The sequence below is a fragment of the Epinephelus lanceolatus genome, chromosome 2 (genome assembly GCF_041903045.1).
Source record: "Epinephelus lanceolatus isolate andai-2023 chromosome 2, ASM4190304v1, whole genome shotgun sequence".
Classification (NCBI taxonomy): Eukaryota; Metazoa; Chordata; class Actinopteri; order Perciformes; family Serranidae; genus Epinephelus; species Epinephelus lanceolatus.
This window is the reverse complement of record NC_135735.1, coordinates 11,830,128-11,854,068: the sequence shown is the minus strand read 5'-3', so window position 1 is coordinate 11,854,068 and position 23,941 is coordinate 11,830,128. Positions and strand designations below refer to the sequence as shown.

The window sequence follows — 23,941 nt, the reverse complement described above, 5'->3', positions numbered from 1 at the left end:
ATCTCGGAGAATTTGAGAGTGTGTTTTTGTTTCACAAGTCAGCACTTGTGTTTGTTTTTTCTGTGGTTGTCATGCAAAACATTTCATGCTTTTCATACATAATGTCCATAACTTGTCATGATCGCAGTGCTGCAGGAACACATTGCAGATCCACTCCATGTTATTAGCTCATAGCAAAAGAATGCTTAGTGTGACCATGACATTTAGAAATACAGTTAAAACCCAGTGATATGAAATTAAATCAAGGATCCTGAGGTCTACCGATGGATCATTTACCAAAAAGAAGAGTAGAGTAGCGACTCTTTCTGATTGGCTGGTTTCCACCATACCTTTTAGGCCACGAATCAGAGGACAGCATGTCTACACTAGCAGGCCGACGAGGGATGAGGCCTAAAATGATGATGCCTTTTGACGCACAGCCGCCTCAGCGTAAGTGTGTGTGTGTGAGTGTGAGATAGTAAGCAGTCGATTTTGCATAGAGCACCGAGTTTTTAACAAATGACCAATTTCTGAATATTTCTCATGCTGTTGTTTGTCTAATCAACAAAACAAATCCATCTCATGCTTCCCACATTTTTATTCTTCCTTCCTAAATTCGGTGACTGAGAAAACATTTAAGTTTGTTTATCACAGTAAACTGCATGTGTGTGTATCTCACCTGCATATACTTCCACACCCTTCATCATTATTACAGCTGGTTAAACATCTTGTCCTGTGTTTGTGTGTCCTATGTATGTGTTTGTGTGTATCCATTTCCATTCACAGCTGTGATTAGTGCTCACCCCATCCATTCCCTCGATAACCATCACCACCATTATCACATGGGCAGCCTGGCGTCGCCGACACGCAGCTACCTCTACCACCAGGGCAGCGGGCACTCACGCCCGCACGCCTGCGCCACCCCTATCTCCCATCTAGACAGGGTGGACTCTACAGGTGAGACACTGCCACCTGCTGGACAGCCGGAGGTGCACAGAGGAGGGACACTCGGACCTGCTCATGTTCATTCATTGATTTATCATTTGCTCCTTCATTCACACGCAGCTGCCACTGGTGCTACATTCGTATTTTAGTTTTTTCAAGGTGTTACTAACCACTCTTCTCTGACCTCCCTGACTTCTGAACTGCTGATTGTTCTGTTGACAAAAAAATATAGATTGTTTTGTAATAATAATAATAATCTGTGTTTATTGAGTACTTTTCAAAACAGGGTTGCAAAGTGCTTCACAGGGCAGCAAAATAAAACAGACAGATAAGAAAATCAACAAGTTTTTACAAGAAAACAGATGAAAAGTAGTTTAATTAGTGATGCAGTGGATATGCACATGTATACAGGGTATATCTGTACATATTAAGTCTCCCAGTGTCAATTCAGGTTAACATAATCATCTGTAACACAATGTAGAAGTTCTTTCACTAGATATGTACACAGACTGTATGAAGCTGGTGATTCCTGCCCTGTGAAAGCAGACATTGTAAACCCATCTGCTTACTGTGTCGCCCCCTCCAGAGTCAGTGAGGAACACCCCCAGTACGGAGCCCCTCCCTCCAGCCACCGCCTCCTCCCAGGCCTCCTGCCCCTCGGAGATCATGGCCGACCCCGAGGGCAGCTACCACGGCTCCACCACCACGGAGGAGGAGGCCAGCTATTCCAGCAACCTGCCCCCTCACCGCTCGGCTCACCCACACGCCCACGCCCACCCGCTCAAGAGCTTCGCCGTACCCGCCATCCCAGCCACCAGCCATCCATCATACGAGTCTCCCGCCCTGCCCAGCACGCCCCTGCTTGCTCAGACCGGTGAGCAGAGACACACACTCGCATCAAACACACACAGATCAGCGTGTCTGCTCGGGTCAGGCGACACTACAAGACAGCCGACTGTCACCCAAGCTGTTCACGCTGTGAGCAGGCAAAGGCCGGCAGTCTCAGATAAAATCCACTGATGATGCATTAACTGATGATCACTCATTAGGTAGAGACTGTTTGATTTAAAAAAGAGTCTGCATTACATTATGAATGCTTTGAATATTTTTACCTTTATAACAGTGATCGAGAATTTTTTTTTTTTACTCTCTGTGTATAGTAATAAGTTACTTATTACATTAAGTTTTCATTACTTTCACCCTAGTGACCTCAGAACAACCAGTAGGCATTTTAAATGAATGAGTGTCATGTTGTTTCACAGAGGCTCCAGTTCATTACAGCTCATTTTAAATCCAGTGCTGCAGCTCTGACCCATTCATGTGTTCACATACAGCGATTACCACTTCGTATTATAATCCCCTGCCTATGATATAGAACCATTAAATAGCCTGGACCATTTGAAATAAATAAATATCCTTGGACATGGGGAGGGTCAGGCAGATGATCAAACTCTGATAATTATGAGATATGGATCAATATTTGTTGGCCTATTATGTGAAACACAATAAACAAATGAAGGCTGGTGATATTCTGTTTGTGTGATGTCGTCCACACGTTGCATAAAAAGACCTAAATCAGTAGGGCTTGAGTTCGTCTCTCAGTACTTTCAGACCTCCTCAGCCTGTCTAATGCACCCAGCTCTAAGCTGTTTGAGCTGAAGATTTCAATCCTGCATGTTTTAGCAACAGTAGGGCTGCACAAATATGACCAGTTTTTTTAAAGGTAAAATGTGTCACAACATACTGTTATGAATGAAGCACTGGGGTGCTACAGAGAGTCCCTAGCCTATAAATTGAATTCCAGATGTAAGGGAACTTTCTTGTCTGATAGAGACTCCAACAAAAGTCACATCATCATCATCATTTTTATATTTTTTTCCGTAAAAATGAAATGCAGAAGCCATCTCTAAAATATGGCTTTGTCAAAAATAATTGCAGTATGATTATTTTTGCAAATCATGCAGCACTAAGCAACAGAAGTAAACAGTGTGTTTCATGGTGACCATCTTTCAGCTTTGGATTAACACATTTGGTGCTCTACTCAGTATTTGGTGCATCAGAAGTGAGTCAAAAACAAACTGCAGTGTGTGTGTTCATGGTACTGAAGGAACATGTCACCCAGTGCAACATTGTGGCTCACTGATGTATTTTTAATAGTTTTCAGACAACAAAGGAGCTCTGCAGCACAGAGGGATACGCTGCATCAGACTTTGAATTCAGAGGCAACACTTGTTAGCAGGGTTACCACACATTTTCATGTTCATGGACAAAATGTCCAAACTTTTCATGACTTTTCATGGACCCATGATAAAACTTCCATCACCATTCACGACATACAACACAAACAGAACTGTGTCTTACGCCTAACTCCAGATGTTAAGTATATTGTTATAGGCAGTCCTCAGACACGGAGCGCCTTTTGTCTTTGGCTCACCAAACAAAAAAGACAGTGTTGTAAAAAGCAGACAAATAGTCAGTAAGACGACCATTTAAAGTCATTACACTTAAACTCATTAGATCAGCTCATTGTCTCGCTGTAGTTTGAAACTCATCATCACTTTGCTGAGATAAGGACACTGATGGCACTTGAGGACTTCTTAAACACATTAGGTGCCAAAGGGACTCCATAGTGCCTCCCAGAGCTCAAGAGCTCAAACTGTCTAAAGAGAGGGTGGGAGCTATGTGTCAAGATACTCCTCGCTTTCTTCCTCATCCTTTCTGTAAAGAGTTGGGTCAAGGGTTTCTGTGGCCTGCCAGCTATTTCACCTGCCATGGTTACAACACTTTCTGCTCTTTTCTAGTTACTAGTAAATAGCAGAAAGTGATTGAAGGTTTATGTATCACATATGCAGAGAGCAATTTTTCATAATGTCATAATTTGTTGCCTTCACTGACTGTAGTATTTTTGTGTCTTTGTCACATTCAGGGCCTCCCACTCACCCCCATGTTGTTAAAACAGCCTCTATCGGAACACTAGGAAGGACACGAACACCGATGGTCGTCACTGTGCCCAACGCCCCTGATGTGCCAGAGACCAGCAAGATGCTGGAAGATGTAGACAGCGTGAGTATAGCGCCCCACCCTGGCTGCCTGTAGCAGTGCAGTCTGTATTTTGCCAGGCCTAATGGTGGTGAATATTTAATATTTAGTCTCGTAAAACTATACCAGTCACACATTTCCTTCCAAATCCATGTTTTCTTTGGGCACTGGATTATACGGTTCCTTTCAGCTGGACATTGGTTTTAACCACAGTTTCTGTTTGTTCTTTCTCTCTTTTTATTCTTTCCAACTTCATTCTCATCATTTTATTTGTGGTGTTGTCGGCTGCATTGATCAATTCATTTAATTTCTAACAACTGATCTTAACACGACCCACAACTGGAATGATTTTATTTTTACCATTTAATCTCCGTGTCCTAATCCTTGATTGGCTGTTGAACATCTGTTGGCATCGGCTTCTCTTTTGGATGTTTTGCTTTCGTCTGCTGCCTCCTGTTGTTGTTGTTGTTGTTGTTGTTGTTGTTGTTTACAATGCTTCAGTCCCATTGACCCATCCCCCCCGGCTCGCCTCATCCCCACCCATACGACTCCCCCCATCCTCTGTGAGAGATCCCTGACTGACCCTCTCCTCCTCTCCTTTCCTCTCTTCTCCTCCCTCCCTTCCTTCCTCCCTCCTTCCAGGTGCTTGCCTCCCTCCCCCCCTGCCCCTCCCCCGCCCCTCGCAGTAACCCTGTTCCTCTCCCTCAGAGCTACGAGCCCGACGAGCTGACCGAGGAGATGGCCCACCTCGAGGGCCTCATGAAGGACCTGAACGCCATCACCACAGCGCCATGAGCATGCACACACACCTACACACACACACACACACACACACACTTTCTCTATCATCCACACACACACATGCAGAAAGACACACACTCTAATGTCAAACACACCCAAACACAAGCCTTGGGAGCCAGAGGCTGGTGGACACAAAATGGCTTCTTGTGCCCAAGAAAACTCTCACGTCCCCCTGCAGAAAAAAAAAAAACACAAACAAACTCCAGACTGAAACTTAGGAACTTTTTTCGGCTTACCTTGCTCAGTCTCAGGAAGGAGATTGCCATGAGAGGGAAGAAAAAGTGACACGCTTCATCTTTTTATGAAGAACCATTCTCAGAGACAATGAACTTTTAAAACATTGGTCACTTTCAACCGGAAGATTGTGAATTTTTTCCTCAGCAAAAATGCGTGCGGTAGGTTTTTTTCGGCAGCGGCAAACGCTCGCTCACGATGAGACAACGGTTGATTCAAGTCAAAAGGAGAAAGTCCCAAAATATGCTGGTTTTAATGTTGGTGCTCATGCGGCGCAGTCTACACACAGTGTTTGTTTTAGTGTTTTCTTTGTGCATTTTGTATATCTATTGGGCCGTTTCAGTGAAGTGAACATTGGATATCAGCCCCCCCTTTACAAGCCTACATTATTCATAAACGTGGTCAATTTTTTTTTTTTGTTTCTACCCCCTTGTGTCATATATTGTGCCATGACTTTTTATTATTTTCTATGTTATTGTATTATTTTTTTTACACACATATCCTTATTAACATGTACATATGTTGTGTTTTTTTTTAAACTGCCTCATTCTTTTGATGTTTCCCGTTGTTTCATTGTTATTATTTGGGATGAAAGTGGGATTACAAGTGAGTCCTGAAGCTCAGTTTTCATATCAAAAGGGGAGAGAAAGCCTGATGTGTTTTACAGTACGTTGTTCTCTGGCATTGTTTTTTTCCCCCTTTGTACATTGAAACAGCTTCTTTTTTCAGTCTTTTGTTCATTGTTGTGGGAGCTCCGTTTTAAAAGCCTTACCAACGTGTTTGTATGTTGGACAGTCGAGACGTCTCGGCTCTCCGCGGATGTCGCTCAGAGTTGTGCTGTCACTCACCGCCATGGCAGTTTCTGTGTAGTTCTGTGGGACTTGACAGTATCTCCTCACAGGTCAGGGGTACCTAGGACTCAGGGCGCTGACCCCCCTCCCCACCTCTCTTTAAAAAAGATAAAATAAAAAAAAAACAACTTACATGGCACCCAATCAATCAATCACCTGCAACAGACGAGTTATCTTTTATATGAGAAGTTCGATCGAATGTGTGTGTTGTTTCCAAAAACCAATATTTGGTTTCAGACGTCCGTACTGCTGAACCATGTGTGCATTTTCCCACAGCGGAGTGTGTTTTGCTGTTTTTATTTTGTTCCTGCTGTTGTCATCAGATGCCCTGGTTCTTTTACAAATCTTATAAGATGCAAAGATGTTGGCCTTTTGAATGGGACTCCCAGAATTTTTTTTTTTTTACATGGTAGTTTTTGTATGAAGAAGGAAAAAAAACGAAGCTTGTTCTATACACAAATCCGATGTAAAAAGGAAAAAAAAAAAAGTTCATCTAAGAAACTAGTTTTTCATTACCCTCTTACCCAAAGAAATTTGTCATTTGCAATCATAGTAATTTGCTCTACTTTTGTGAATACCATGTTTCTCATAAATGTACATCGTCATGAATGTCAATATAACTGTAAGAGATTTTAACTATGGATACAAACAAGGAACAAGTTTTGGGGGGAAAAAATGATTGAAAACAAAGGGGGAGGAAAAAAAAAAAAGGACCGGACTCCATTTGGGAAATAATCTATTGAGTTGTAAACAGTTGAACCTGTATTGCACTTTTTCACAATTTTTGAAAAGTACATTTCTTACATATCTTGTGTTTTAAATATCAAAAGCTGTTTGTGTAACGTAGTGTCCTAGGTAAGCAGCAGGCAGCTGGTCTCGTTTTTTATGTTTATTTTTTTCTTTGCTTCAGAGATGATATGAATTTGAGCGGGCCGAGGTATTCACTCCGCAGCTCACGATGAGGAATTCTGTTGTTGCTTGTTCATGTACAGAGCTTTCTTTGCTTTCTGTAGAAAAAAAAAATCTGTGGCTTTTTAAAAAATGTCGAAAAAAAGGTTTGGAAAAAAAAGATGTTTTTTTATTGGTGCTCCTATACATTGTGTATACAAACTATTATGAATACTAACAAAGTAAATGTTTCTGCTTGTCTTCTTTTCATCGAACACCATCAGGACGCCTGTCACGTATTAACACAGCTTTTACTGATCGCTGAAAGGCGGCGGTAGAATGTGGGGAAGGTTACTTTTTAAATGTAATAGGTTACAGAGGTAGTGGTACATGGACTGCACTTGTATAGCACTTTTCTAGTCTCCAACCACTCAAAGCACTTTTACACTACATGCCACATTCACACATTCACACACTGGTAGCCGAGGCTGTCATACATGTTGCCACCTGCTACTCAGTAACCATTCACACACACTCACACACCGATGGAACAGTCATCTGGAGCAATTTGGGGTTCAGTATCTTGCCCAAGGATACTTCAACATGCAGACTGGAGGAGCAGGGAATTGAAACCCCGATTTTCCAATTGGTGGACGACCCGTTCTACCTCAGAGCCACAGCCGCCCTCGAATGTAATGTAACTTATTACATTACATTTTTTTAACTTATTACATTTTTTTAACATGACTGATTGCGGTTACATTAACATGTAGATCAGGGGTGTCAAACTCATTTCAGTTGATTGGGCCACATACAGCCCAGTTTGATCTCCACTGGGCTGGACCAGTACCCATTACATAATAACCTATGAATAACAACCCCTCAGATTATTTCCTTTTTTTTAAGTGGAAAGAAGTCCATCCTTAAAACATTCAGTCTTTTACAAAACAAATGATGAACAGCCTGCAATATCATATGAAAAATATGTGCAAATTAAAACTCAAACCTCTCAGCTTTCGTACGTGCATCAATATCAGGTGTGCAAAGTCATCCAGTGGGCCGGATTGGACCCTTTGGTGCGCTGGTTCTGGTCCCCGGGCCGTATGTTTGACACCCCGGCTGATGTTTCATCAGGTTCACACCAAGTATTTTAAGGCTGACAGCATTTTCACTGCTGGTAAACAAGCTTTGTACTGAACGACGAATGAAGGAAAATTTTCTTGAATTTCCACACATACATGACCACTTGCCTTGGTGTGGTCAGCTGGTCGCAGGCATGGCAGATTCAGGTTGCTGAGAGCAATGCACAGTGACTTGATTGGCTGAAGAGAGGTGAAGCAAATCTCCACAAGAGAATCAATCAAACACGACGCTCAAACTTTGAGCACACACTGACACATTAATGTAGCCCATCTGGACGCAGAGACAGTTAATTTATTATTTTTTTATAGAAGTAGTTACTCCCCAGCACTGTAGTGATGGAATGCAACAGTACATTTTCTCAAGTGCTGTACTTAAGTACAGTTTTAAGGCGCATGGGGTGCCCAGTAGCTCAGTGGGCAGAGCAGGTTCACTTGCGTTCAAAGGCAGTGTCCTTGCCCCAGGCAACATCCACAGGATCAATTCCAGCTCGTGGCCCTTTGATGCATGTCATCCCGTCACTCTCTCCCTTTCACACTTCAAACTGTCCCGTCATTAAATAATCAGAAGTAAAGGTACTTTACCTGAGTATTATCATTATATGCTATTTTATACTTTTACTCTTATACAATATTGTACCTGTTTTTTGGGTTTTTTTAGGATATTTTTTTGGGCATTTTTGCCTTTTATAGATAGGACAGGGGAGAGAGAGAGGGGGATGACATGCAGCAAAGGGCCACTGCTTGGAGTCGAACCCAGGCCACTACATGGGGCGCCTGCTCTATCCACTAAGCCACCGACACCCCAATATTGTACCTTTTACTCCACCACATATATTTGACAGCATTCATTCCTGGTTACCTTGCAAATTCAGATTATTAATACAAATATGAATCCACCAATTAATAAATTAGGATGTCTTAATATGAGTAAAGCTACCGTACAGTTAAGTGATTAAAAATTTTCACCTTTACCAGCTGCAACATTAGTGATGCTTAAATATGAATGCATTGCTTAATGCAGTCATGTAATATATATTATTCTGAAATGGACCATACTGTATAATGAGTAGTTTTACATTCGGTACTTACAGTAAGTATATTTTGATGCCAATACTTAGGTACTTTTACCATAGTAGGATTTTAAATGCAGGACTTTTACTTGAAACAGAGTATTGTCACACTGTGGTATTGTTACGTTTACTTAAGTATAACTTCAGAGTATTTCTTCCACCACTGCTGAAGTGTGCAGAAATAGGTTGTAATTAGCCTCGCGTCACCAGGCTCTTCACATAAAGTGAAGGTTGTAATCAGTAATACATAATCTTAAGTCTACTGCATAGTGAGCCCTGTGAGTACTGGGAAAGTCAAGTAGAGCTAAAATGATTAAGTTAAAGCTTTCTTAGGATATTTAACTGAATATCTTTCGATGCTGGTTGGCAAAAACAAGAAATTTATGTATTTAAATTTTCGAAAATAGCTGTTAGTCAAGGAGTGCTTCTTTAGGCCTGTTGAAATGGACTTGAATGAGAAACAAACAGACGGCTGTCATGTTTGAGCTTTTCAGCCTCACATAGTTAATGAGTTAAAGTTAGTTGTGTATTTTCAGATGAAGACTGTGCTTAATGAGCTGTCATTTATGCAGTTACATATTCTTTTCGTTTACAGCTAAAATACTACTATCACACAGACTGACTAACCTCTTCTTAGGTTTATATGCGCTGCAGATTGAAGGTGAGATTTTGTCAGTGACTAATTGTTCGATCACATCTGTAGCTTTGGTTTTCTCATCATCATGTGAGACTGAGTAAAAACTGGCTTCCAGCCTGAGCGGCTGATGGATCTGACTCACTCAGCATTTGGCTGCTAGTTGGTGTTAATTTCAAGTTTCAAGTTGATGAAGCTGGAAAAAAAAGTGTGGTGTGATACTAAATTAATCCATGACACATTTTAATAAACCGTGACATTTAAAAATGCTGACATGGGCAAAGTTTGACAAATGAGATTGAAATAAACACACATCACCAGAAATGCTGTGAAGATGAAGTGAAATGGAAAAGTTAATGATTATGAGATGGTCTCACTTCATTACAGTGTGAAGAAGAGTATCGATGAAGTAAATATTGGGCTTTTATCCACAGCTCATACAATCTCACCACCATTTTGGCTTCACTGTTGCAGGTTAGTCAACAGCTGGCACTCCAGCATATGAAATGTAAATCTGAATCCATGTTCAGCAGCAGAATTCAGACAAGTTTGGTTGCTATAAGTGCCAAAGAAACAGACACTGTAAATGAAGGTAAGATCAATCAATGACAAAAATTATATATATTTTATTTGGTGTTGTAAAGCTTTAAAAGTAATTTGACTGTTAAAAAAAAATTGAATTCCTAAGATTAAGTTTGACTCTTTATTTGCTGTTCCATAAGTGTTATAAGTTCAGAAAACAGCAGTCTCCACGACTAAGAAACTATTAAAGTCAAACAACAAATTAGCTCACCTCCCTGCTCTGGTTTACTGTATCTGAAAATGTGTTTATCAAATTTGTTTTGACCTCAGTTATCAGAAACGCATTGAAAGGTTTTCATATGAGCATAATCTCACCTACAACTGCACTATTATACAATCTGTATTTTAAATAATTATTATAACCTCACATAGAAAACAATGCCTGTACAAACGTGAGAGATTTTTCTGTAAAATAAAAACATTTTGTTGATCTCAGGTAGGTACAGATGTGTTATAGTAGCACAAGAAACAGACCAGATAAAGATAGAGAAAGAAAATGAATAGATCTGCATCATAAATTAAAAATATAAAGTCAGGGAGGGTAAACAATAGAGAAACACTATTCAATAACAAAGTTATTAACTGTCTTTTATTTATTTTATTTCATTTTTTACTAATGGTTGTCAGATGTTACACATTAATTTTAAAAAATACAACAAACAAATCTGTAAAAATGCTGGAATCACCTAGTAAAATTGTGTATGACAGAACCTATAATATACCATAATTTATTAGTGGAATTCTATTTTTTTTTTTTTATTAATAATCTAATCTTGTGAAATCTTGAGCTAGTAAGCTGTGAAATATATGTAGTGAGGTAAAAAAAAAATACAAAATGAAAAGTAGTAGAAGTCTAAAGTTTCATAAATATACTAAATACTTAAAAAATACTCAAGTACAAGTACCTCATAATCCTGAAGACTTTCCACCAGAGCCCTTAACACAACCCTAAAGCAACACACAAAGAATAGTTTTTCAAATTTAAGATTTGAATTTCCTGTATTTTTTTTTCTATAAATATTTTCTGAAATTGAGATCCAAACACTGTTTCAAAGCCCTCTCTGCACTAATAAATATAAGGTCCTGCTCCTTTATTTTATTTATTGTTCGAAAAAAAGTTGTCAAATTTAAATATTAATTTAGAATAGATATATTAAAAACGATTCTTCAAAATATAAGTGTAACTTTAAGTGTAAAATGCAGGACTCAGCCTTATAACAGGTCTTTGCTGTGTCGTGTTATTCGGCGACCAGCAGGTGTCGCTGCCGCCATTTCCCATCTCCTCCAACTTCCGCCTACGTCAGTCCCTCTCACAACACGGAATATGGCGGCCAGCTCAGATCGGATTCCTCCTCCTTTCCCTGCCACAGAGGAGCCGGGAGCCGGACTGTCTGACATGGCAGACGGAGACAGCGACGAGGGAGAGGACATTTTCGTCAGTAACGTATGTTTACAGCCCATTAATTACGAACCGTAACCATTTTGTGACGGTTGATATCTGCGTGAAGTGAACGAGAAAGGGAGTCAGCCTCTTTTATCTGATCTGACCTGCATCCACGGCAGCAGCCAAAATAACTGGCAGCTAACCGACAGAGAGGCGAGAAATGGGGTCAGGTTTTTAATAAACAGAAACGAAACTGGTTGAGAAAGTTAGCTGAAGTTAGTTTGTGTAGAAAATGAGTAGTTTGGGTTTGAAATAAGCAAGTTATTGCGTTTAATTTGGCTTTTTCCGGCCTGTCCTAGAGCATAATTGTTAATTTAAAGATGCTCTGGTTTCTGTGTTCGTTTCAATGGTCCGTTATTAACATTTTTTGTTAGGAATGTAAGTTTGTGTTGGCTAATGTCCAGCTAACATGACCCCAGCCAGCCATTTTCTTATTCCTCCTTATCTGTGTGTGTGACCGTTATAACGGTCATCACACAAGGCCAATAACTGTACTCCTCTAATGTCACCCCTTGTGTCTGTGTGTCTAGCAGTGGAGGAAGAAGGACTCAGATTGTGTACTTAAGTAGGAATACTATGGTCTAAAAATACTCCATTACATGTCCTGAATACTTAATGTTACTTAAAAAAAATCATAAGTATTATTAGCAAAATTGATCAAATATATATCAAGGATCAAAACTGAAAGTACTGATTATGCGGAATGAAGTGTAGTGAAGTAAGACTCATGTAAAGTTCAGCTACCCCAAATTTGTCCTTGAGTAAATGTACTTGGTTACATTCCACCACAGTGTTTCTGTGTCTCATTAAAATCATGTGTCCCTCCTGTGTGTCCTTCCTGTCTGCAGAGTAACCCCGTGGCTGTCAGTCGAGGAGTCTCTCAGCCAGACAACGTCAACGATGAGCCTCCAGATCTGTTCGGCGAGGAGGAGGCCAGCAGCACCACTGCTAAATCCAACGGAGTTCACTCTGATGATGACAACGACCTGTTTGCTGGTTAGGAGACGTGTTCTAGTTTTAATGTTGCACAGCTTGCAGATCCTAAAGAGAAGTCAAGGTCTTGTGAAATGGTTTACTTTAAGCCTGTGTCATGCTGGACTATTTTAATGTCGATCTTTAAGGGGCATTTCTCTGATTTTATACATTAAGCTTGGTTTAGTCATGAGACTAAATACTAAAGAGGTGATGTCATCTCAGCATGGGCTGCAACTACAGACTACTGTGATCATCGATTAAACCATACATCATTTTTGTTTAGTGAAAAAAAAAATATTAGTTAGTACATTATGTAAATTACATTTGTCTTCTTTCCCAAATATGTTCAGTTTCTATAATATAAAACTGAAAAGGAGCAAATCTCCACATTTTAGAAGCTGGAACCAGAAATCTTTGCTTTATGGATGTTTTCTGCTGAGTAATTTCGTGGGTCGTCTAATCAGTTAATCAACTAATCTAGCTTGGAGACTGGAAATATATATCAGTGACTCTGCATTACAAACTTTGGGCATAGAGTTTGAAAAATGTGGCCATTTAGGATCCTGCGTTTTGGCACATGACTCCAGACAAAAAGTCAGGATATCTATGCTTCTGCTTTATCAGTTTAACTATTCGTTTTAAAAAAGTCTGTCAATACTAAAGCACTCCGTACTTGTTTGACTTAGCTTGTTAAATGAACTTAAGGGATCCAAAGAAAAGTGGATTGTTTTCGTATTGGTTCCTAAACTCAAGTGTCATATTAGCTCTAGTGACAACCTGTACAAACTGCTGGATTCTCATATCCACACTGTAAGATTCAGTCAGAGTTAATACAAGCAGCTGTAAGAAAACTTTACCAGTTTAAATCAAATTATCTGATGAAAGACTAGTCAAGGCAAGTTGATTTAATTTCATTACATGTAAAGTGATTTTGCTTTACATTAAATATGTAACACACCATGAGATTCGTAACAAGTGCAATACAAAAGAAATACAAACTAAGAAGTGAAAGAAAAAAGAAAAAAGCACTTTGAAAATCCTGCCACCCTCTAAAAGACATTTACAAACTACAGTAACAAATCATAAGCAAAAATAGAAAACGCGGACATAGTTGTGAGGTCCAGATATGTAAATAATCTAACCATAAATTCAATGCCAATTTCCAGAACTTCAAATCTCTTTGATTCTCAGTGCTTTGGACACATTGAAGGTCTGTTCCCAAAAAGTACTGAGCTGTTACTACTACGTCTAAAATCTTGTTGTCATATGGTCAACAGCCTGTAGGAGTTTGAATGGGAAACTGAGGATTATCAGGCCGTCACATTTAACAAGATGAGGCATGGGATGATAGAAAAAAAATCTTGTCATGATAAGTAATTACAATTCATCACATGATCATGATAATCATCAACTATTTTAAATGGCATAATATCTTTCAATAACCTCCTGAGATCCTGTGACCTCATATGAGGACATCACATTTTGGGTTTACTGCACCGTTTACTTCATTCTGCTTAACTTGGACCTGTTGTCCTCATTTGTGGACACGTTTTTGTGCCATCTAGTGGTAGTAAGAGCACAATACACTAATCCATGTAAAAACAAGATGGCAGCCATCTCTCCAGCTGTTTGAAGAAGTTGGGACTTTATTATCGTCTCATTTGAGGGTGCTGGGACTTAATTATCATTGACAATGGTTAGTTTTTTACACTTATCGTGTCCTACTGATCCCAAATAGCTAGGAGAAATTGAAAACACATACCAAACAAATGGTCGAGTCTCAGGAGGATATGAAATATTCCAATGCTTGATTAAGACATTTAGTGTTTTTTGAGGTCGGTGCATATGCAGCCTGTTTTTGCGGAGTCTATTTTATTGTTGGTTGCCCAGTAGTGTCTTTGGGTGCTGCTGGACACAAGATTCATGATTATCCCGATAATGGGAATTCAACATGATCAATTTATGGTCTGCGATAAAGTCGTCTATCATCCCATATCCTAAACCAGATACAAGTCCAGCTCACTTTTACAGAGGAATAAAAAAGGTCAAAATAAAGTTTTAGTTAAGTAAGTTTACAGTGAAGTAATAATTGCCACTGTTCTGGATAAACCAGGTGCGGTGCTATTGTCTGAGCTACCCTTTACTCTGTTTCTTTTCTTTGTGGATAAAGACAGACACACATTAATTAAAAGTCTTCTTTCCCCAGAGGCACACGTGGAGCTGAGCACAGACATGCCCGGCAGCTCTGCTCGGAAAGAGCTCTCCACCTCCTCCTCCTCTGGCCCCCGTCCTGCCTCCTCCTTCACTCAGAGCCCTCCAGCCATGCAGCCGACCTCCTTGGAGCAGGTACAGGCCACAGCTGAGCTGAGCTTCCCTCAGAACTTGGAAACAATTAATTGCATCCATGTTTTTGTAATCACCAAGTTACCTGCCCGTTACAGCCAGTTGTGTTCTTCTTGTTAAACACAGATGGAGGAGGAAGAGGCCAGGGATAGTTTCGATGTGGATGTTGCCGTCACCAACCCTGAGAAAGTCGGTCAGTCTCTTTTTTCATACTGTCCAAATCCAGATACTGTCAAAACTATGATATAGCTCTCTATAATTTAAAGGTAGCGGTATAATTATGACAGTGAATAGTAACCTTTTGTGGTTGTAGCTTGTACAAGCATAGGTTGTATTTCAGCAACCGTTAAATGCACTCACACATTAATTTCAGACTGAAGCCTGAAGAAGATTAATTCACATCTTCAATGTATCTCCAATGTTTCTGTCCTCCTAGGAGACGGCATGAATGCATATGTGGCCTACAAAGTATCCACCAGGGTCTGTAGTCAAGCTTTTCTGCATTGCATATGTCATACATATATTTAGTCAGTTTTTACATGGCTCCTAAAACTGTTAATATTTCTAAATTGTCTCTATTGTTTCTAGCTATGTGGTTTTTGAAGTGCGGTGTCCCTGTCTCAACTTTCAGACCTCCTTGGCCATGTTTAAGAACAAGACCTTCTCTGTGAGGAGGCGTTATAGTGACTTCCTGGGTCTTTATGAGAAGCTGTCGGTAAAGCAGTCGCTCCAAGGTTGCATCATTCCACCACCACCTGAGAAAAGTGTCGTTGGTTGGTGCCTTGGACTTCTTCTTTTTTTTTAAAAAAAAAAAAAAAAAAAAAAGTATGGTTTCCTGCTTTGTTTTGTGTACCTTTTGGTGACTGTCATTCGGATCAACAGGAATGACCAAAGTGAAGGTGGGAATGGACGACCCATCATCAGTAGAGTTCGTGGAGAGAAGAAGAGCAGCTCTAGAGAGGCAAGTATCCAAACATGTTTCATACAGTGACTTTATTAAGGGAATACTTAACCTTATATAATTTACTCATCCTGTGTTTCGTTGAATTTCCTGAAGAAAATGTTTCTCTCGCATGCCTCTGGTGAACGAAAAATCCAAAAACGGAGAGGATTGTTGATGAATTGAAGTCATAGGGGTCCAGGAAAACAGCAAAACTATATCAAAACATTAGTTTATGAACTCTCACACCATTTGTGCAGTATAATCCAAGTCTCAAATATCCAGGGGTGTGCTCAGTACTTCCCAAACAGACAGCCCTTTTCAATGGCTAACTGAACTGAAAGTGAAACTTATCTACGGACAATACTTCACATCAACTGAGCCGTAAACAGATGACAGCTAATTGACAGCTGTCAGAAGTCACAATGATGGATGACAGCGCATTCAAGTCACTGATAACCAATCCAATAGTTATAACAGGATTGTTTAAGTGAACAAAATAATCATAAATATGACAAACGACAAAAGGACATAATTACAAAATAGCAATGACAGAAAACTACAGATGTAATTTCACTGTCGCAAATATAATATGTAAGAAGCTACAGTCAGTGCAGTTATAACTTAAAAGTTAAACTACATACAGTGCAAAGTAACAGCAATGGAGATCTCTGGGTTGATCTTTGTCTCTGGTGAACTCGGTAAGTGGCATTTGTTTGTCTCCATGGTAATGGATATAAAAGCAAGAGGGTCAAACTTCAGGCCTAACGTTATGAGAAAGTAGAATGTCACAGTTGTGTTCATATAGCATGCAACAGTGTGTACTTTTTAAGGGCAGCTGCAGTGCCTTCTAAAAGCAAAAAGAAGAAGTATGCGATTCAGAACGCACCCCAAGACTCCATTGACAAAAACAATAATTTTACCTGACTGAAAACTGGAGCTGCTGGTCTACCACAGCCTTGATTAGTTAGTTTGTTTGTGTTATTGTGTGACCTTGGTATTTTAGAGGATTAGTTGGGATTTAGCAAAGTCATACAGTAACACAAACTAATGATTGAGGCAGTGGGAGACCAGCAGCTGTCTTGTTCAGCAAGGGAAAATTACTGCTTTTGACAATGGAGTCTGGCTTCAGAGAGAGCATAGATAAGTTTCACTTCAGTTCAGTTCCATGTTGGAAAGGATGTCTGTTTGGGAAGTACTGAGCATACAACTGGATAAATTAGACCTGGATTAAACTATAGAGTTGTGTGAGAGCTTGTAAACAGATGTTTTGATGTAGTTTTGTTGTTGTTCAACGCGGACCCCTATGACTTCAATTCATTAAGAATTTTCTCTATTTCTGGATTCTTTGTTCACAGTGGAGGTATGTGAGAAAACTGCTTTCTTTAGGTATTCATCATAACACAGAGTGGGTAATTGATATACGAGAGGTCATCTGGGGGTTACAGTATTCCTTTAATGAGATAAGTGAAGTCATACTGGGTCTTTTTTAAATGTATTTCTACCCATGCCCATGTTTTTGTGTGCATGTCTCATGTGTTAGTTTTTACGCAGTTTTACTTACTTAATTTTGCTGCTATTTTTGTAGGTATCTGCAGAGAGTAGTGTCTCACCCATTGTTACTACAAGATCCTGATGTCCGTGAGTTCTTGGAGAGAGAGGAGGTCGGTATTTTCAGATCTAAATAAAATTCTCAAAGCAGAAAGCTGGCTAATGACTTAAGATTAAGACTTTTGAGCTCTGGCTGTGTGTTTTCAGCTCCCCAGAGCAGTGAACACTCAGGCACTGAGTGGAGCTGGCTTCCTCAAAATGATCAACAAGGCCTCAGATGCCGTCAACAAGATGACCATCAAGATGAACGAGTCTGACACTGTAAGGAGACTGTGGATGAAGTGTTTTCAGGAGGCTGTTGTGAATGTGGCCTGCATGTGAAGATGCATTGTGTAATTCTGACATAGAAGATCCATTGTTGGATAAACCATGATAGATCTTGATATGTTGCTGTGTGTCTCAGTGGTTTGAGGACAAGTTCCAGGAGGTGGAGAATGAGGAGCAGCAGCTGAGGAAGCTTCAGGCAGTGGTCGACTCCCTGGTCAACCACAGAAAGGGTGAGCTGCATCTGCTGTCCTGACTTGTCTTTGTCTGCCCAATTTTTTTTTCCAATTCAAACGTCAAGTTCCGAACAGAGGAAACAGAAGAGTACAGTCCAGCTGCCTGGTCCTTCAGGGTGAAACACACAGACTGAATAAGTTTTCTGTTTCCAAAACCAGAGCTGTGTGGGAACACGGCAGTATTTGCCAAAAGTATGGCCATGTTGGGAAACTCTGAGGACAACACAGCCCTGTCGAGGGCCCTCTCCCAGCTGGCAGAGGTGGAGGACAAGATGGAGCAGCTGCATCAGGAGCAGGCAGCCAGTGACTTCTTCATCTTTGCAGAGCTGCTGGCCGACTACATCCGCCTGCTGGGTGCTATGAGGGTGAGCTCACAGCTGCAGAATGGTAGTTTTACAGTAGGAAGAAGTAAAGATAAGATAAAGACTCTTCAGAGGCAGTGAGGAGTAAAGCTTGAGTAAAAAATTGCTTATTTTGAACATTTTAATGTACTTATTTTACTTTAGTAAGGGCATACTTCAGTAATCTTGAATAAACCATTATCATTGGTCTAGGTCACAGTTTTACTGCGAGTGTGCTACCTGTTCTCTGTTTGGTAAGTGATCAAGTGTCGGATGTCCACAGGGGTGTTTTGACCAGCGTGTGCGGGCATGGCAGCGATGGCAGGAGGCTCAGAGCACACTCCAGAAGAAGAGAGAGGCCGAGGCCAAGCTGCTGTGGGCCAACAAGCCGGACAAACTGCAGTCGGCCAAAGAAGAGATCACTGAGGTAACAGGCACAGTGACCACACAGCTGCTGCGGCACTAAAACAAGTCTCAAAGGTCTGTACATCAACAAAGGCCCGTAGAGTTAAGTTACAACCCAGCAGGAGCTGTTAAGTTCTTTCACATTGTTTTAAATGTTTGAATACAACAGCCTGATGGCAAAAATAGTCATTAAGTGGAGCCCTTTCTTAAGAACTGCAAAAATAACCTCTTTGATATTGATCCAGTTTCTTTATGCTCCTCATGAACAATGTAGAAGCACCATCACAACTCCAACAACACTACACACATGTACCTGTTGTCAGTATCAGTTTCAGTAAAGTGTTTTTCATTTCTTGATAAATGTTTTCAGATTAGATATAATACTGTGTTTTTAGATGGGGACAAGCTGTGCAACAAGTGTCTGTAGTTCTCCAGAATAAGCAGTTTATGTGTATTTGTTAACTGTTAACAAGAATAAGGTTTCATGTTCTAAAACTTTAAAGATCCCCTACACTTAAAAATGTGTTTTTCTTTGGTGTTAATGTCCCCTAAAATGTCTGACCTTGATTTTACTAACTTGTATCTGTGCAAAGTTTATCACTAAACAGGTGTTTTCACATTCCTCTGCTGAAGGGGGCGATGTCTTTGCACTTTCCTAAAATCTGAGATTCACGCTGGGCAAGCTAGATTAAGTATGTCACTAATTCCAAAAGTAAACACATATTGATGGGGGAGCAGACTGTGACACAACACTGGCAAAAAACCCTGAAACCTCTAGCATAGAGCGGATGTGTGAACCGGGAAAATGATTTAGGCGCACAGTGTGTGAGTAAACACAACCTACTGTTTACTGTAATTGGCATCGGACGTTTTTTCATTGATAACCGATCAAATAAATGTATTTTAAAACTCCCTCCTTTGATTCTGATACAGCCGTCTCCCTCCCTGCCTGCAGTCCCCACTGCACTGGGCTTTGTAACAGTGTCCCACCTACAGCCCCCTCTGATTGGTTACACTGCACAAGTGATAGCCAATCAACACTGATGCCTGTGCATGCTTTCACATCATGTCACATTAAGACACAGAGCTCAGACGGAGCAGGAGAGGCTCCGGTAAGCCAGCGGTAATTTTGAAGGTAAGGTAACAGAACCCAGACAGAAACGAAAGTTGCGATAAAAGTCTGCTGAAGTATTAAAGTCACCACCACAACATTATATGATCCATTTCAATGATGACACGCTTGCCCAGAGGCGAAATTTCGACGTAACTGCCTGTTTAATTCACATCAAGCGTGATACAATTTTGCAAACAGCCTAAATGATTTAGCTTCTAAAAATAAATAGCACCAAGGTAAAAAAGAGATGTAGGAGCTATAAGTCAAAAAGTCTGGTAACCACTGAAAGTTTAATCATAAACTCATTATGCTATAAAAGTTTAATCTGAAAAGTAACTACTAAAGCTATAATCTTTTTGTTCGTTTTAATACTAAACACGTTCCTTTGCAACACATACATTTCTATTTCTTCATTTTGTGACCACAACACCAAGCCCCCTCGCTCCAGAAAAGATTTCAGATTTCAGGCACACAAATCTTCTGTGCTCCACATTTCAGGCACAAATTTTTTTCTTGCTTTAACCCCTAGAGTTAGCAATAGCATGTTGAAACTTTTGACAGAAAACATGGTAGTGAGCAGTTTTTGCATGTAAACCAGACCAATATTAACACGGTGACATAGTGGCAGATATTATTGTATATTGCACAGCCAGTAAGGCTGTGGCAGCCACTGCTAGTTACAGGCTAACAAGCTAACAAACAACATTAATAAAAGATGCTAATTGAACTTAGCATTCTTCTGATGTGTCTGCTGGTCACTGACTAAGGCTCAAACATGTACAGCTGAATCTCTCCTATGTTTCCTTTAATGCTAACCATCTTCATGTGCACTCCTCTTATGCCAGTCAATGTAGAGCTGGGCTACTGATGGAGATAGCGGAACCTAGCACAAGCAGTGGTGGGCATGGCCAGATCCAGAATTTCTCGATGAGGGAGAGAGATTAGATCTGCTTCCAGACCCTTTTCAGAGTTTTTTGTTTTTTAACCTGTGGGAAAACATGTTAAACAAAAAAATCATAGATTAATTTGTATTTTTACATAGTTTAAAACATGTCTGGAGGGGGACTTTAATACCACATGCTTGAAAGTATCAAGACATTAATGATTTGTTGACTGTTTTTGTTTCCTCCTCCTGTTTGTCCTCAGTGGGAGGCGAGGGTCACTCAGTACGAGAGAGATTTCGACAGGATTGGCATGACTGTACGCAAGGAGGTTCTCAGGTTTGAGGTGTGTTTATGGTTTTATAATTGCAATACAAAGTTAAAAGTTTAATGTTTTATTGTCTTATTACAGCTTTGGATCAAAGTAGATTTAATGTGCTGTTTTTGTTTTTTAAACAGATCAACAGAGAAAGTTAAAATTGAATGCTTTTTATAGGCACTGTGTTTGTGTGACCTTCTGGACTTGTATTGCTTTCACTGTAGACGTTGTAGAAAGAACAATTTAATAGTGAGACAAACATGTTTGGGCTAGAGGCCTTCATCAGGGTCACTATAAACCAAGCAGTCTCTGTGCATCAGCCAACTTCAAGCTTAAACTGATGCCTCAACAGACAGGCAGGATTTTGGCAGATGAGATCAGGAGCACCCGGTTATAGTAGGAGCTTTTAACACTGCTAATGTTTTGGTATAGAATATGCCTGAAGACAGAAAGATTCTTCTTTCCAGATCCAACATTTAAAATAGTCTTCTGAGGCATCCCATATCCTTTTCAGTGCGGTGAGATGGCTCGCAGGTAGACTTGTCTTTCGGGGGATGAGATGGAAGCTCAGATATTTTATATTTTTAAATGTTAGAAAATGGCCCTGACGAATGCCAAAAGCTTCTTGGAAGCATGTGCACTTCTGCCAGAAATTCTCACAGCTGGCTTTTCCATTGGCAAAGAGCTTGAGACGTGACAACACTTCTGTCTCCTCAGAAAGAAAAAGCCAAGGACTTCAGGAGCCAGATAATCAAGTATTTGGAGGCGATGCTGCAGTCTCAACAACGGGTAATCATTTCACTATGTCAAGTATTATATTCACTTGTACAATTTACTCAGTGCATTTAACCTCATGGCTACCAAAGTGTCCCTTTTAACTGTAGCATTTTATAGTTATTGTGGATATCAAGACTTTGAAATATTGGTTATAATTAGATTTTATTGAAATATTGAGTGATATCAACATTTTAACGTTCTATTCTTCTCGTCCTGATTGTATTCCAGCTCGTTAAGTTTTGGGAGGCGTTCCTGCCTGAAGCAAAGGCTATAGCTTAATGAAGAGGGAGACTTTCTGAAGACCCCAACTGCCTTTTTTTAACACTTTACCTCTTGACCAGGAACTGAGAGGATGATTTTGAAACACACAAGAAACTTCCATCCATTTTTTTTCTTTCATCTTTTTAACCATAGTGTATTCTCTTATCTTGTACAGTTCTTTTTGATATAATAAGCTGCCGCATTTACAAAATGTTTCTTTGGCATAACTCCTTGTTTATGTACTTGACTGAAGATGGTATAAAGCAGAACATGGACCTGGCCGTAGTATTTGTAAAGACCCACTGTCTGCCAGTGGGCTATATATTTATGTTTCTTGGTTAAACCAGTATGATAAAGTGTTAACACTGAGGTACTGCCCTAGAGCAACATTGTCTATAGTTTACATTAGATGATAGACGTATGTAAGTCATTCCAGCCTCTAACAGCTCATGTTGATGGATGCATGTCAGATAATGTTTTGATGCACTAAAATGCATTGTACAGTTGGAAAAGCTGTTTCTTAAAAATGAAAATACCACTATTGATGACTGAGGTCATTTACCAGGAGTATTAGCACATTGTTATTGTATCACACATTGCATATTAGATCATAGAAATCATATTAAAACTCACATTTGGAGTTGTTACAATATAACAGAAACTGAAGGTTACAGTGAGTGAAAGTTGAGAATATGCAATCACTGCTTTGTTGGTATTTTCTATGACGATGTATTTACTAGAATCATGTTGTCAAATATTGTATTAATCCATTTTCTTCCGCAAACCGTTTTAAGTACTTTGATTTCTTGTGTCAGAGATTTAGGCCCAGAGCGACTCGTCTGAAAGTGCTGCAGAGATTGTTTACTGCCTGTAAATGACTATTGACACGTATGTACACATGTACAGTACTTGAATTGAATCATACAAATACTTTCAGATATTAGTAACCATACATGTTTTGATAAATTGGTTTAACAGTGACAGGAAGGCACAGACATTCAAGTGGTATGGTCCCTTATTTTCTTATTCAGCATTTGTAAGCGTAGTTTCTCCGTCATGTCATATTTACGTAAGAATGTGCTTTATTTTTGTAACCACTTTGCATTAGCACACACATTTTCCTGGAAATGCTAAAACAGGTAGATGTACAAAATAAATATGATTGGTTAAGCTTTGGGCACTGGTTTCATGTTTTCTTGTTTTGTCTTTGTGGGATTTCTTATTTAAGCTCAGGAGACCTTTGTCACAGCGGACGTTTTGACTTGAAAAGCACAGGTGAAACTGATTACATTAACGATGGCTCGATTCCATTAAGTGTCCCAGTACGGTTTCAGTGAGCCAGCATGCACAAAGCCAGTGCCTCCCCTTAGTGGAATAAAGCCACAATTAATGTAATTAAATACAGCTGTGCTTTTCCTACTATGATATGTCAAAATGTCTGCCATTAAAAAGCTCTGTTGCATGGATAAATAATGAAGCAAATGGCCTCGAGGCTTTAAGATGTAAAAAGGCCCTCTTGTGATTGCAATCATTTCATGTGTTTTTCAGAAAATATTGACAGTTAACCATGACGTAAATTGCTGCTGTTGGTTGACAACTACACCTGTTTGTGTTGTAGATAAACTGACTGAACCTTTCCCGAAATTTGGTGACATTGCAGATCCACATATTAAACACAAACTCTCAGACACTGTACACTCCTGCATGTGGCACAGGGTGTATTTTCTTGAAGCAGAACTATTCTAGTGTCAAACATTGAAATCAATTCAAATTTGAAATCCTCTGCGCATCCTGATCAATGTGTAATGATGCTTCCTCCAGAGGGTCGGACTCATTTCTTCTGCCTGTACAGCCCCACGTGTTTT

The 23,941-nt window shown here is 39.9% G+C and overlaps 2 protein-coding genes across 18 annotated transcripts in view; both read left to right on the top strand.

The window, feature by feature from the left end:
• neo1a (neogenin 1a) overlaps window positions 1-4,964 on the top strand; it is a 251,441-nt gene extending 246,477 nt beyond the window's left edge. For 8 of the 17 annotated variants that reach the window (XM_033621559.2, XM_033621550.2, XM_033621539.2 and 5 more), the window contains 5 exons: window positions 337-429; window positions 766-936; window positions 1,511-1,798; window positions 3,851-3,987; window positions 4,606-4,964. In XM_033621559.2, the coding sequence (XP_033477450.2) occupies window positions 337-429; window positions 766-936; window positions 1,511-1,798; window positions 3,851-3,987; window positions 4,606-4,758 (842 nt within the window). In that variant the 3' untranslated portion in view covers window positions 4,759-4,964. The other 9 variants (XM_078174006.1, XM_078174000.1, XM_033621614.2 and 6 more) reach the window with 7 other exon arrangements.
• Window positions 4,965-11,469: 6,505 nt separating this feature from the next.
• LOC117259249 (sorting nexin-1-like) lies at window positions 11,470-23,252 on the top strand. Its single transcript, XM_033630498.2, has 15 exons — window positions 11,470-11,609; window positions 12,458-12,605; window positions 14,791-14,930; window positions 15,054-15,120; window positions 15,364-15,407; window positions 15,559-15,700; window positions 15,810-15,888; window positions 17,456-17,531; window positions 17,626-17,739; window positions 17,882-17,975; window positions 18,138-18,343; window positions 18,603-18,746; window positions 20,985-21,065; window positions 21,756-21,827; window positions 22,044-23,252. Exons 1-15 carry the CDS (start codon window positions 11,490-11,492, stop codon window positions 22,092-22,094), a joined length of 1,578 nt encoding a protein of 525 aa, XP_033486389.1. The 5' UTR covers window positions 11,470-11,489; the 3' UTR covers window positions 22,095-23,252.
• Window positions 23,253-23,941: the final 689 nt, after the last annotated feature.

Bases quoted from the DNA above. Each gene is read 5' to 3' on its own strand.
- LOC117259249 (XM_033630498.2), top strand. From the start codon at position 11,490: ATGGCGGCCAGCTCAGATCGGATTCCTCCTCCTTTCCCTGCCACAGAG. The intron at 15,121-15,363 runs GTCAGTCTCTTT...CTGTCCTCCTAG, and splicing joins CACCAACCCTGAGAAAGTCG to GAGACGGCATGAATGCATAT. The intron at 17,976-18,137 runs GTGAGCTGCATC...TTCCAAAACCAG, and splicing joins CCTGGTCAACCACAGAAAGG to AGCTGTGTGGGAACACGGCA.